General features: G+C 48.9%; 1 protein-coding gene across 6 annotated transcripts in view; it reads left to right on the top strand.

The window, feature by feature from the left end:
• Positions 1–9408, top strand: part of DLG3 (discs large MAGUK scaffold protein 3) — a 57093-nt gene extending 47685 nt beyond the window's left edge. For 2 of the 6 annotated variants that reach the window (XM_025372828.1, XM_025372829.1), the window contains 7 exons: positions 1086–1127; positions 2430–2480; positions 3082–3183; positions 3776–3948; positions 4370–4479; positions 4800–4891; positions 6082–9408. In XM_025372828.1, coding sequence (XP_025228613.1) covers positions 1086–1127; positions 2430–2480; positions 3082–3183; positions 3776–3948; positions 4370–4479; positions 4800–4891; positions 6082–6188 — 677 coding nt within the window. In that variant the 3' untranslated portion in view covers positions 6189–9408. The remainder of the gene's footprint in view (positions 1–1085; positions 1128–2429; positions 2481–3081; positions 3184–3775; positions 3949–4369; positions 4480–4799; positions 4892–6081) is intronic. The other 4 variants (XM_025372827.1, XM_025372825.1, XM_025372824.1 and 1 more) reach the window with 3 other exon arrangements.
• The last annotated feature ends 3703 nt before the right edge of the window (positions 9409–13111 follow it).

Below are 13111 nucleotides of genomic sequence, written 5' to 3'. Positions count from 1 at the left end.
GAGTGGAAAATGAAAAAGACCTAGATGATGAGGCTTAGCGGCCATCCTGCTGTGTGCAAGGGTGCACAGACATGCAGCCTTGCCGAATGGGTTCTGTCAGCATATACTCTCCTTCAATAAATAATAAAGGCCAAAGGCAAAGGAGTTGCCTATGGGGATTGTTCAGGAACTAGCCATGTGTGGCAACTCAGCCAGTCCTTTCTGGGGGGGGGCCACAGCATATCATGGTCTGGAACAGTGTGGTCTTGGCTGAAATGAGCAGCATCTCTCTCCATAGTTTGGTGTGTCCATGTCTCATCTTCATTCGCGTGTCATCTTGGATGGGCGGGCTTTGTTTGTGCCTCCTGTGAGCGCTGCTCCTCCGCTTGAGCTTTCTTTTCCCTCACCGCTAAGAGATGGGCAGATCCCAGCTGTGTGAGACAGGAGGGCTGTCTTGTCCTCAAGGTGTTTTTGTTGGTTTTGTTGTCTGTGTTTTGACATGTGTCTGGTGGTGGATGGAAGTGCTTCCCCTCTCACCACTGAAGCCAAGCTCTCCTGCTTTGGAGTGGTGGCAGGAAGGCTGGGGATCCCACCAAATGGTCAGGGCAGCGCTGCCTGGTGTCTGCTTAACCCATCCAGTGTTTGGCCTCTTAGTTGTGGAGTGCCACATGGTTCTGTACTTCGGGGACTCTGTCGGGCGGGGGACACCCATGAGCAGACTGGTCCCTGGACTTCTCTTTGCTCCTGTCACTGCCTTTTCTTTCCTGTTGTTAGCCTTGGGCGATGCATTTTGAAATAGGACTTGGAAACCATCCAGGTCAATTTGTTTGATTCAGGTGAAGAGGATGCTGCTGAAGGAAGTATGACTTGTAGCACATAGGGAGGGACTTGGCAGACCAAGAGGGCTCTGGGGACAAGTACAAGAGGGCCAGGGGCTCAGGATTGGAGCTGTGCCTCCCAGTTGGTAGCCTGGATGTGGCAGGCCTCCTGTGGCCTGACTCAGTTGGCAGCTCAGTGTCTCGCTCCTGGAGAATTTGAGTTTTGTGCTGCATGTGACCTCTCAGTGGTGTGTTCTGAATTGGAGTCTCTTTCTTGTTGGCTTGCAGAGGGAGTGACATCCAACACCAGTGACAGCGAAAGCAGTTCCAGTAAGTGTGTGTCATTCCTTCCATGTCATGTAGCTCCACCGTGTATCCCAGCCATCCTCATTCCAGTGTCGCTCAGCTGCCATTGCTGCTCAGAGGCTGGTGCTTCTTTTAGCCATGTACACTTTGAGATCCTGGAAATGCTGTGGCCAGTTCATTCTCCTTATGGGTTAGGGTTCACCCCGTGGGTTAAAGGAGAGTATAAGCCCTATAGTTCTGGCCAGGACCTGACTTAAAAGCATCCCTGGCACTGGAAAGGGTAAACTGCCAAAGAGTAAATCGCTGCCATGGCTACTGTGGGCCATAGGTGCTGCCAGATTTGTAGATTTGCTCAGAGACCAAAAGAGAAATGGCTCCTATAGGACACTGCTCTAAATCTGCCTTTCCAGGTCAGTAGGACCTCTTTGCCTTTGGGGCCAGTTAAAGGATCAGGTAATTGCCAAGTTCTCCTTGGGAGATCCTGTGACCAGACCAGAGAAACCATAATTCAGACCTCATGAACTTTGGGAGCACTGGTCTTTCAGGAACTATGGTGGCTAGAAGCCTTGTAAAATCTGCCCAGGAGTCTTAGGCTCAGAAGAAGCCTTTTAGCAAGCATTGTGTGCCTTGATGCAAATATCACTGTCTTCCCTGGGACTGCCATCAGCCACTTTGGGACCTCCAGGCACCCAGCACCAAGTGGCTTAATGACTGTTTTAGGAAAACCTCAACATTGCTAGGCTCGACATGGAGCTCCACCAGAAAGAGACAACAGGCTCAGCATTGCTCTTAAAGGGCACTGGGGACCTTAGCAGAGCCATGTGCCACTTTTCTGGATACTGCTTCCAATGCAGGAGGTGGGTCGGTAGACCTTTAAAAGGGCAAAGTTAGGCCGCAGCTTTGGGGACCTGGGTGTGTGCCCTGACTCCCCTGCATGTAGATGAAGGGGACTCAGGCAAGCATCTCAACCAGTCGAAGCGTCCCTGTCATTCTTACTAGAGCGAGGGGGCTACTGCACACAGCTGACTTGTTACCTACAAGAAGAGTTCCTCAGAAATTGGGGTGGTTTGGGGTGGAGGCTTCATGGCTTCTGGGCCTTGGCCCCTTGCCCAGTGATATTTCACTGAACAAGATAACTGCTGACTCCTGTCTCAGAGCCAGTGAAGGGTTTCCTGTGCTTTCTCACCAGCAGAAAACAGAAAGGATCACAGGTGGTAGCAAGGACCACCCGATAAGGCTGTGTCCTGGCAGGGGAGGGGTGCGGGGAGTGTTGTACAGAAGGAGGCAGATCATACGGTGCTAACCTATCTCCCTTTTTTGTTGCAGAAGGACAAGAGGATGCTATTTTGTCATATGAGCCAGTGACACGGCAAGAAAGTAAGCCCCCTCTGAGAGCCTTGTCTTTGTGCTGGTCTGGTCGTGGGGCTCAATACACTGGGTGGCTATGGCAGCAGAGGGAGGGACCTGGAGGAGGAGGAAGGCTCGACTCATGGCACATCCAGCCCATGGGCTCCTTCTTCTCTTCTGCTTCTTCCTAGTGTCATAGGGAAGGGGGTGCATCCAGTGTGCACTTCTCTCTGTGCCTTTGCCTGCTGCCAGGACACCTTCCAAAGGAGGGGGCAAATTTACAAGGAAGGTCTATTTCAGTAGATGTAGCCACTGCTAAAAGAGAGGTCCAGGTTCTTCCCTTCAGTGGCTGCTCTGCAAAAACCTTGCTCAGTTACTGGTGTCAGTGCAGAGATTCTTTCTGACTGTTAGAAGAGGAGCAGCTTCCGGTTTCAGACTTGTCTTGAACTTAGATATTCTCAAATTAAAGGCTCTTTGATGTCTTTCTGTTTAAAAGCCAGACAATGGCCGAAGATGCTTTACCCTGTCTGAGTCTCTGCTCCAGAGCCTCTGTGTTCTAGCCAGACTCAGGGGTAGGACAGGCTGTCTGGTGGGGGCCTCTGTTCACTGTCTCGATGCTCTCCCTCTCTAGTTCACTATGCAAGGCCTGTGATCATCCTGGGCCCAATGAAGGACCGAGTCAATGATGACCTGATCTCCGAATTTCCACATAAATTTGGATCCTGTGTGCCACGTAAGAGTCCAGGAAGGCCCAGAGGATTGAGGCTTGGTGCCCTGGGAATAGTTCCTGTAATGTTTTATGGAAAAGGTCTGGGATCAGATTCTAGGGCTATTTGAGGACAGGGTACATTTGACACCCTGGAAAAGAGTAGGTGGCAATATATTCCCCAAAAGCTGATGGGGTTGCAGAGATTAAGCCATCAGGCTTGGCTGCTCACTCTCTTGAGGGGAAGTTTCAGTGGTGATGGTTGGGAATGGTTGGACAAATAGGGAGGCCCAGCCAAAGTGGTGTTGATGTGACTCCATGAACAGTTTGTTAGGTTCACTGTCTCCTCTACCAAGTTTGGCACCCTCTGCCATGCCTTAGCTCACCTTTCTGGTCCACTTTAAGCTAAAGCAAATAGCCCCCTATGTGAGACCTGGAGATTGGAAGAGAAGTAGGCCAGACAAACTATTTCCCAACTGCTTGTTTTCTCCCACTTATTTGAAAAAAAAAAATGGAGTGGCCCAGTGACCCACCCAGATGAGAATGGACCACTCAGTATTTTTTGACTTGGGGTGGATCATTGCCCCTGGGCTACAAAGCATTTCCTTTCTTCCTTCAGATACTACCCGACCTCGACGTGATAATGAGGTGGATGGACAAGACTACCACTTTGTGGTGTCGCGTGAACAAATGGAGAAAGATATTCAGGACAACAAGTTCATTGAAGCAGGCCAATTTAATGATAACCTCTATGGGACCAGCATCCAGTCAGTGCGGGCAGTTGCAGAGAGGGTAAGTGTAGAGGAGATGGCCTCAAAGGGAAAGCCAATGCTCACGCCAAGGTTCCACTTGGATCCTTATCCTTCCAACACAGGAGCTGCCCAACAGTGCTGCTGACCAAAGCCATAGCACCTCTGCATACTCCCAGTCCCTTGACGAAGCTATCTGTCTCCTTCATACAACTCACCCCAGAGCATCACCCAACAGGGAATAGGGGACCTTGGACAGATGTGGCCTTTTCTGGGTAATAGGAGCAAAAAGTGGGGCCTGTCTACTTCAGGGATCCAGTGTTTTAGGCCACTTTGGGTGGCCCTGGTGCCCCTCCCCTCAACCCCACCCCCAGCCAAGGTGGATGTTTAGAATGTCACTGGATTTCTGCTTGGGGCTCAGTGAATAGGGAGTGGCTGGGCTGATACAATCTCTGCTTTTTCAGGGCAAGCACTGCATCTTAGATGTTTCCGGCAATGCTATCAAGAGACTGCAGCAAGCACAACTTTACCCCATTGCCATTTTCATCAAGCCCAAGTCCATTGAAGCCCTTATGTAAGTGTTTAACTGAGAACTCAGACACACCAAGCTAAGATCGGGTCTGGAAGGGAAATGGAGAAGAAAGTGATTTGCTGGGCAGAAACTTGAAAGAAACTCTGTGCCCCAGCTCTGGTCACTGGGCGCTCCTGTTTTGAGGGCTTGTGCGTATGTTCTCGGTTGGACTTTTGAACACAGAAGGTTTGAGGAGTTAGCCATGGGCCACTGCTGCTCTGAGAGGGCAGCTTAGCAGATTTTTAGGGATCCTGGAATAATCCTTTATGGTTAATCAGAACATAAGATCTGGTTCGGAACTATTTTTCTTCTGTCTTTGGCAGGGAAATGAACCGAAGGCAGACATATGAACAAGCAAATAAGATCTATGACAAAGCCATGAAACTGGAGCAGGAGTTTGGAGAGTACTTTACGGGTAAGACTCCTGCTGCCCTGCGGGGGGGGTTCTGGGGGACTAGCCAGGTACCTGTTTCTATAAGTGTCTCAAAGAGGTGTAGACAGAATGTAGAAACCTTGCACGGAGTTTCCAGTTGCTTTTAAGCTTTTGAGCACAAACCTTTCCAAAGCACTCAAGTTCCCCGTGTCCAGCCATAGCAGCTCAGCCAGTTTATAGCATAAACCACTCACCAAATGCTTCCTTGAATTGTTGGTTTGTTCATTTTGTCTTGTCCTTACTAGATTGTGGTCTCCCTGTATTACTCTGTCTCCCTCTGTTTCAGCTCCCCTCCCCCTCCCCCAGTACTTTGCTTTGCATGTTTAGGTGCTGAATAAACGTTTGTTGATGATGATGATTCCTCAGTGTGGTGTTCAAGTTGTCTGTTGGGGTGCCTGTCTCTCTGTGTGTGTGTGTGTGTGTGTGTGTGTGTGTGTGTGATCATCTACTTTAGAAGGTCAGTTCCTGAAACATTGGGAAGGTTTCTATGTAATAATGTTCTTCACCTTTTGAAGTACAGTGATATATACATATATGCATGCAAGGCAGTGCTGAATCCATTCTAGCTGGTGGTGACACTAGGTTAACTGCGTAAAGAATTCATAAATGTCCTCACACACCTTGGGTCTTCAGAGTTCCCTTTACCATCAGCATCCATGTCCTTGTTTGCTGGGCTGACCTCTGACATATAGCAGATGTGATGGGCCCAGAAGCACTGCCTCTTGCCAGAAATTGTGGCTTTCAACTCTTTCTGTGGAGAACTGCAGTTTTCCAAATCTTTTAGTAAGGCTGCTTTAGAATAACAAGCTGCTGGCCTTATGGCACCCAAGAGCAACATGAACTGCAAGGTCTGGCACATAGTGGGTGCTCAATAAACATCTTTTGAATAAACACATTTTTCTGGTCATTACTACTTAGTCTCACTGTCTCAGTGAGTTGACTTCAAGCCCTGGGCTTGGGGCACCTAGTTGATTGCCCTTACTGCCCTGAACACACAGGCAGCCAGCCAGTGAACCCAAGCCCAAACCCATACTCCTGGGAACATGTCCTTCATGTGACGGGTTGGGGGTGTGGAGGGGGGACTTGTAGGATTGTTGGGAGAGGCAGGATTGCTGGGTTTGGGGGATGTGCTGTGGACCACAGTAATAATTTTGTTTTCCTCTTCACTTTAGCCATTGTACAGGGTGACTCACTGGAAGAGATTTATAACAAAATCAAACAAATCATTGAGGACCAGTCTGGGCACTACATTTGGGTCCCATCCCCTGAAAAACTCTGAAGAATCCCCTCCAACCATTCTCTTGTGAACAGAAGAAATCAAGTCCCTCTTCCCTCCTCCCTCTTCATTCCTGTCCCCATGGGGAGAACAAATGCTACTGTTCTTGTCCCCTTTTTTAGATATGTCAAAAAAAAATTGAGTTTTCTAGTCCTGTTCTTTTTTTTAAATTTTTTTGTTTGTTTCAGTTTATTTTTTGGGATGATGCCATCTCATTCATCATGTGACTGTGCCCATTCCTGCATGGACCTTTCCCAAGCGCTAGCACAGGTGCAAAATCCATCAGAGCCATTGTTTTCATAAAAACCAAGCAGAAGTGAAGAGAAAAGAGGAGGACTGATGGAAAGACAGACTCTGGACAGCTGCACGGCTTGTGAAGTGAGCTGAATGCACCACATGATGAGATGCTCCTGGGCATTTCTCCCCATCTGTACTGCTGTCTTGCAGCTCTGAACGGTGCAACGTAATGGCGACAGAAAGTATCTTATTTATATATAGATATATATATGTAATTTATATAAAATATATAGAAATTATTATATATATATATTATACACTCTCATATAATATATATATATATATTCACACACATTTGGGTTAGAAAATCTATGGAGACTTCATCAATGGTACTATGTTATTAGAGAAATGCTTTAATTTTCATATTCCAATCAGATGGCATCTTCTATCCCAGCTGGTTGGGAAGGGATTGAAGATGGTAGCAAGTGCTGCACTAAGGGCACTTGCATTTGGTCATTCTCTTGAGAGCTAGGAGGGGTCAGCCTGAGGCCTGAGAGAAAGGGCTTTTGCCTGGGGTGAGAGGGTTAGAGACTTGACCTGAAAGCAGCTGCTGCCCCTGAGGTGCAGCCAGTCCTGTGTGTGGACAGAGAGAATGGCTAATGATGCTCCGCGTGGAATTGCCTATTGTTTTATGCCACCTGATGTGTCTGCATGAGAGGTTTCCTTTTTGTTCCTTTTTAAGCTGCTGTTAAACCAAAACCATGTTGTGCTACTGTGTCAGCCTTTTCATTATTGCAAATTTTACTTTTACTATTTAAGTGAATGCATAGAATCCAGTTTGCCAAGGTTCTAAAGGCTTATGAGGTCCTGAAGGAGCCAGGCCTTGTGATGGAGTAGGTGATACGGGCCTGGTTGTCCTGTCAGCAGAAGGGAGAGCAGGGGCTGGGCTGAGAGGAGGACACGCAGGACTCCACTGAGGTTCCTTTCTGGGTTCCACCAACAGGGACAGGGAGTCATTTGCCTTCCAGTTCTGTGCTGGGATGGCGGGACAGCACTTGGCTTGCTTGGCCAGCCGCGTCGTGAGTTTGATTTGGTTTTTTTTTTGCAGCTGCTTCATATGCTCTGCTCCAGCCCCTCCCCAACAGCTGGTAGCTTATGGTTTCTTCAAGAGGAAAGTAGACTTTATGCTGTACATTTGAGCTGTAGAGCTAAGATTCGCTTGCTGGTGAGCTGTGAAACCTTGTTGCTTTTTCCCAGAGTCTGATGGCAGTGACTGTGGTCAAGGGAATCTTCACCACCACAAGTGCAGGCAGCAGGTGTGGTTCAGGTCTTCCCCCACCCCACTGTGCTCCTTTGAAGCCAACGTGCCTCCCTCGCCTCCATACTGGAGGGACGATGCAGGGGAGAACAGAGAAGTGCTTGGCCCTAGCGTTGAGGCATTTGTTTCCTAGCCCGCTGGGTTAGGGCTGGTGTCAGCAAGGCAATGTTGAGGATGCTTTAAGCACTACCAGCCAAATCCGGGAACTCTGTTAACAGTTGTCCAACCAGCAGAATGAGGCTAACTGTATAAAGCATGGGACCCAGGATGAGGATAAGGAAAGGGCAGTGGCTTTCCCTGGGCAGTACACTGACTTGAAGGCAAAGAAGGATAAAGTGACAGCTGACTGTGACTCTGGTGAGGAGGGTTGAGCAGAGAGGTTGATTCTCTGTTGTTAACTATGTGGCGAAGTCTCAGCCATGCTCAGCCCTCCCCCCTCCCAGGGAAGAGAAACAAAGATTCAAAGTAAGCATGACACTAGTTGGTTTACCAGTGTTCCTTCCAAGGAGACATATATTTTTTAATAAACGATAGTTGCAATGAACTGTGGCTCAGAGACCTTCTTGAAGTAGTTGAGAAGGGAGGGCGTGGGCAAAGTAGTGGGAAGAACATCCCAAACTTTTGGGGGCCAGAGGGCTTTCTCCTTAGTGATGATGAGCTAGCTGAGCTGGGCCGTCCTGGGGATCGGTACAGCTCCCTGCGGTGGTGACAGGCCCTTTGTGAAGGGTGTGTGCTTGGTCTTCCACCCCAGCCCCAGACACTGCTTCAAACAGCACCAACTAGATGGGAGTCCACATCAGTGGTGGCAAAATGCTGACATTTTCCCAAGAGGTACACAAGGTGGGAGAGGCCTGCTATAGCAAAGGTGTGTGTTAGAGAAAGCAGGGGCCTGATTTAGTAGCAGAGAACTGGGTGAGAAAAATGGCCAGAGAAAGTGACCTGCCAGCTACCAGTGTTTCCAAAAATGAGGGTGGGATGGGCCCAGTTGCAGAGCAGGACAGCAGTCATCCCCATAGCCTTCTGAGGAGGGGAGGGGTGCTTAGAGCAGGCAGTTCTGGCAGTTCTGACGTGGCAGGCGCCATTGCAACTTGTGCGGAGGAGTCTTAGGAAGTGCTGTCATAATTCATAAGGTCAAGAGCAACATCTGGATGAATGAGCCACCTGAAATGTGTGTGGGCTGAGCCACAGGAAGGGTGAGTCCTCTTGCTTGTGGCGCTTTACGGTGTGCAGGTTGCTTGCTTTCCCACATTCTCTCATTTGCTAGAAGGCAGCCCAACAAAAGGGAGTCCCCAAAGAGCTCCATGAGAGCTTAAGAAAATTCATCTCCTGAGGGCAAAGAGAACAAAGATCTGGCCTATGGTCACACTGTTGAGGCTCTGTCTTCACAGCTGATGTTCTCCTAGTGGAGGTACAGCTGAAGAACATTCAGCCCCAGCACGAGAAGATACAGAGCAACTTGGAAACCCCAAAAGGAGACACACCCTTAACACTGTGCCGTGCTGTGCTGTGCCGTGTCCTGAGGGAGGAGACAGCCCTATCTCCTCCTGGTTTTGTTGCTGACATTGCAGCTGATCATGCCTTGACTCCTTCATCTCTAACAGAGGAAGAACTGTATTATCAAACCTATGGTCTACCCATGAATAAATAAAATATTTGTTCAATCACAAACGACCAGCTTTGTCTTAAGTTGAAAGTGCTTCTAGAAATCAGTGAATGAAAACAAAATCCTTACCTGCAGCAAGTGTAGAAGTCGAGTGGCTCAAGGGCGGCCCTAATAAAGATGCAGAAGCAAGTGGGAGTTGAGCCGCAGGTTTGGGAGGAGACTAGAGGGGAGGGAAAGTATCCTAAGCAGGCCAAGGCCAGGCAAAAAAGAGTGGGACTGAGAAGGGGTGCCAGCTCAAGCAGAAAAGCCAGCACTAAAGGCCAGTGGAGCCCTTTCTGCAGGGATAGTCTTTGCTTAATACTAACCACTGCAATTAGGTGAGAAAGTGTTGAGAGAGCTGGGAATTTTCTCAAGGCAAAGCTGACAAATTAGCGCTGAAGTCAAAAGCGATCCTGGAAGCCTGACAACCTCAACCTGGGCCTTGGAAGTGTTCATTCAGTCTCAGCATTCCCGAGTTGTATTTCATCCCTGTTCCCACCTAGGATTTCATGGCCCTGATTCCACTAATCCTTTTATCCATCCAGCCATTTCCTTGGCACCTCTAGGACATTTTGTCGTCATTGCAAATAACATTCTGAAGCTCAAATTTGTTTCCTCAAAAGCCTCTTCCCCTGTCACTTCCAAGAAATAGTACTGGCTCCTGCATACCTCGCTTCCTCCCCAGTGAATAGGGTGTCGATACCTCATTTCTTTGCCAGAAAATAGCAAAGCTTCTTTAACAAGCCCCAACTAGATTTTATCTGCAGAGCTGTTCCCATTGTGCACAACGTGATGCCCACTGACTACTTCCATGTTAGCTTGAATGAACTACCCGTGTTTCCTTCCTTCCACCATTTCCACTGGTAGTCTCAGCATACATACCTAACACTTGGAAGAAATGGAAAGCGGGTGGTTTGAGAATGGGCTTCAGACCTGCGTTCTCCCAGTGAAGCGCATGTGTGAGAGGATACTCTGTCTTCTGGCCTTCCTGTCTGCCTACGGCCAGTCCTGCCCAAAATGCAGAATCATCTGTCTCATGCGCTACCCCTCCCATGGGTCCTGCCACCCACAGGGAGAAGTTGAAGTCTCAGCTCCTTAGCATAGCCCTTCCACCATCAGCCCCAGGCTTTCTCTCCTGTCTCTTCTGCTGTGCCCCTTTCTGTTCTAGGCATTTGAATTCCCTGAATGCACCACAGCCCTGGTCTGTGTGCCCATAAATGCCCTCGCTGCTGCCCCATCTTGCTTAACCTGGAAGACTCAGAGACCGAGCGGGGGATGGGGAGAGAGAGAGAGAGAGAGAGAGACAGGGTCCCATCTGTCGCCCAGGTTGGAGTGCAGTGGTGTGATCATAGCTCACTGCAGCCTCTACCTCCCAGGCTCAAGTGATTCTCCCACCTCAGCCTCACGAGTAGCTGGGACCCCAGGCGTGTGCCACCAGGCCCAGCTAATGTTTGTATTTTCTGTGGAAACGGAGTTTCACCATATTGCCCAGGCTGGTCTCCAACTCCTGTGCTCAAACGACCCCCCTACTCTCTCGCCTTCCCAAAGTGTTGGCATTACAGGCGTGAGCCACCACGCCTGGCCTCCTCTTAATATCTCGAGACTCAGTTCAAGAATTCCCCTCTCAGTGCTCACTTTACTGAACCACCACCTCTTCTTCCCTGTCACCCTGTAGGTAGAATTGACCTTCCCACCCTGATTGCTGTATTATACCCTGTAAGGACTTTGGTCATCACTGTAGCAGCTCACATTTATTTCCTGCTTACTATGTGCTGTACACATACTAATTCACCTGTTGCTCAAAACAGCCCTAGAAGGCAGGTACTGTGTTTTTTTGTTTTTGTTTTTGTTTTTGGTTTTTTTTGAGATGGAGTCTTGCTCTGTTGCTCAGGCTGGTACTACAGTGGCGCGATGTCAGCTTGCGGCAACATCCGCCTCCCAGGTTCAAGCGATTCTTCTGACTCAGCCTCCTGAGTAGCTGGGATTACAGGCGCATGCCACCACGCCCAGCTAATTTTTGTATTTTTAGTAGAGACGGAGCCTCACCATGTTGGCCAGGCTGGTCTGGAACTCCTGGGCTCAAGTGATCCACCCGCCTCAGCCTCTCAAAGTGCTGGGATTACAGGCATGAGCCACCGCACCTGGGCCAGGTACTCTTACTATCCCTGTTTCCCAGATGGGGAAACCAAGGCACACAGCTAATAAGTAGCAGAGCTATGAGCCCAAAACAGGCTGTCTGGCTGTAGCAGCTGTGCTCTTCAGCACACCAGGCCCAGGTCTCACTTTGCTCTGCTTAGAACATTTTCTTGCCTCATCTCTTTGCATCTGTCTTCCTCTCCTAGACTCCTCTTTGAGAGCAGAGACTATGTCCTGTTCACCTTTCTATGCCCAGCACTTAGTACAGTATCTGGCACATAGTAGATGCTCAGGAAAAGAAAAGAGCTGCACTGGTCTTTGGCTCAAGCTTGGAGGGAAGTGATTTGACCAGGTCCAAACCTGTGGCGAGTGTGAATTATTTTGGTTTGCTTTATGGAGAGCTTCCTTTCTTGAGCCACTGCCGCTTCCTCTGGAATTTCACTCCATCATTATGACTCCTCTCTTTTTCATCTTCTTCATCCATTTCTGATCCTTTATTGCTCCTTCCCCTTCTTTTCACTCTGCTGTCTTCTCACCCAGGGCTGAACCTTCTACCTACCCTGCTCTCTTTTACTAACCATCACTCGTTTATGCAACACAAGTTGATCAAGCATCTAGAAGCCCTCAAAGGCCAGCCATTACCTTCCAAGAATGAAATTCCAAGAACCTAGACAGGAAATTGCCACGTGCTTGCTCTCCCTGATGACTTCAGTTCTCTCCCATCCTGCCCCACCCCTTCCATGGGCTCCTCCCACCTACAGCTCTGATCCCTTTACTCTCTCTCTTCCCCCACACCTAAGTGCTGCCATTGCCCTAGTCACCCAGGTTCAAGCCCTGATCTCTCCACTCTGGTCATCACATCCTATCTCCTACCAAAACGTGTGGATTATTTGCAATGTCTTTTTAATCCAGTCCTTTGTTGTCATTATCACTGCCCCTACCCTGATAGTGACAAGAGCTACTTCTTGGTGAGCACCTGCTGGTAAGCATTGTGCTTGGTGCTGGAAAGACAATGGCAAATAAAGCCTATTTTCAAGGGACCTATCATCTAGTTGGGGGGCGGGGGACAGCAAAGCAGGAAATGACTAAATGCGTAAGTACACATTTGAGTGAATGCCATGAAGGAAGTACGTGGGATGCAATGATAGAGGCTAATACTTAGAAAAGGTGCCCAGGGACAGCTTCTCTGAGGAGGTGCCATTCAGGTTGAGACCTGTGAGATAAGCAGGACCAGCCTGGTAGGGGAGGGGACATGGGTGTCCGGGAGGGAAGTATTTCACACTCCACTGGCCCTAATCTGCTTGTCCAGCATTATCTCCTGATACTTCTCTACAAACCAATCTAGACTCTGACTTTTTACCCATGAGTAAGACCTCTGTCTGGAGTGCGTTCAGTCCCCATCTCTTATTTAATGAAACCCTTCAAGCTCCAGCTCAAATGTCACCTTCCATGATCATGTCACTGATCACTGCAGAGGAGCTTCCCCTTCCCTCCTTTTGAACTGCTCTAGCAGTTGGTACTGAACACACTCTGTTGTTGTAGGGTAGCAATTTGTCAATAATACACTCTCCAACCAGTCAAAAACCTTCTAGA

The sequence above is a fragment of the Theropithecus gelada genome, chromosome X (genome assembly GCF_003255815.1).
Source record: "Theropithecus gelada isolate Dixy chromosome X, Tgel_1.0, whole genome shotgun sequence".
NCBI classification, from domain to species: domain Eukaryota; kingdom Metazoa; phylum Chordata; class Mammalia; order Primates; family Cercopithecidae; genus Theropithecus; species Theropithecus gelada.
The sequence above is the reverse complement of the archived record's forward strand: the minus strand, read 5'-3'. Positions and strand labels throughout refer to the sequence as shown.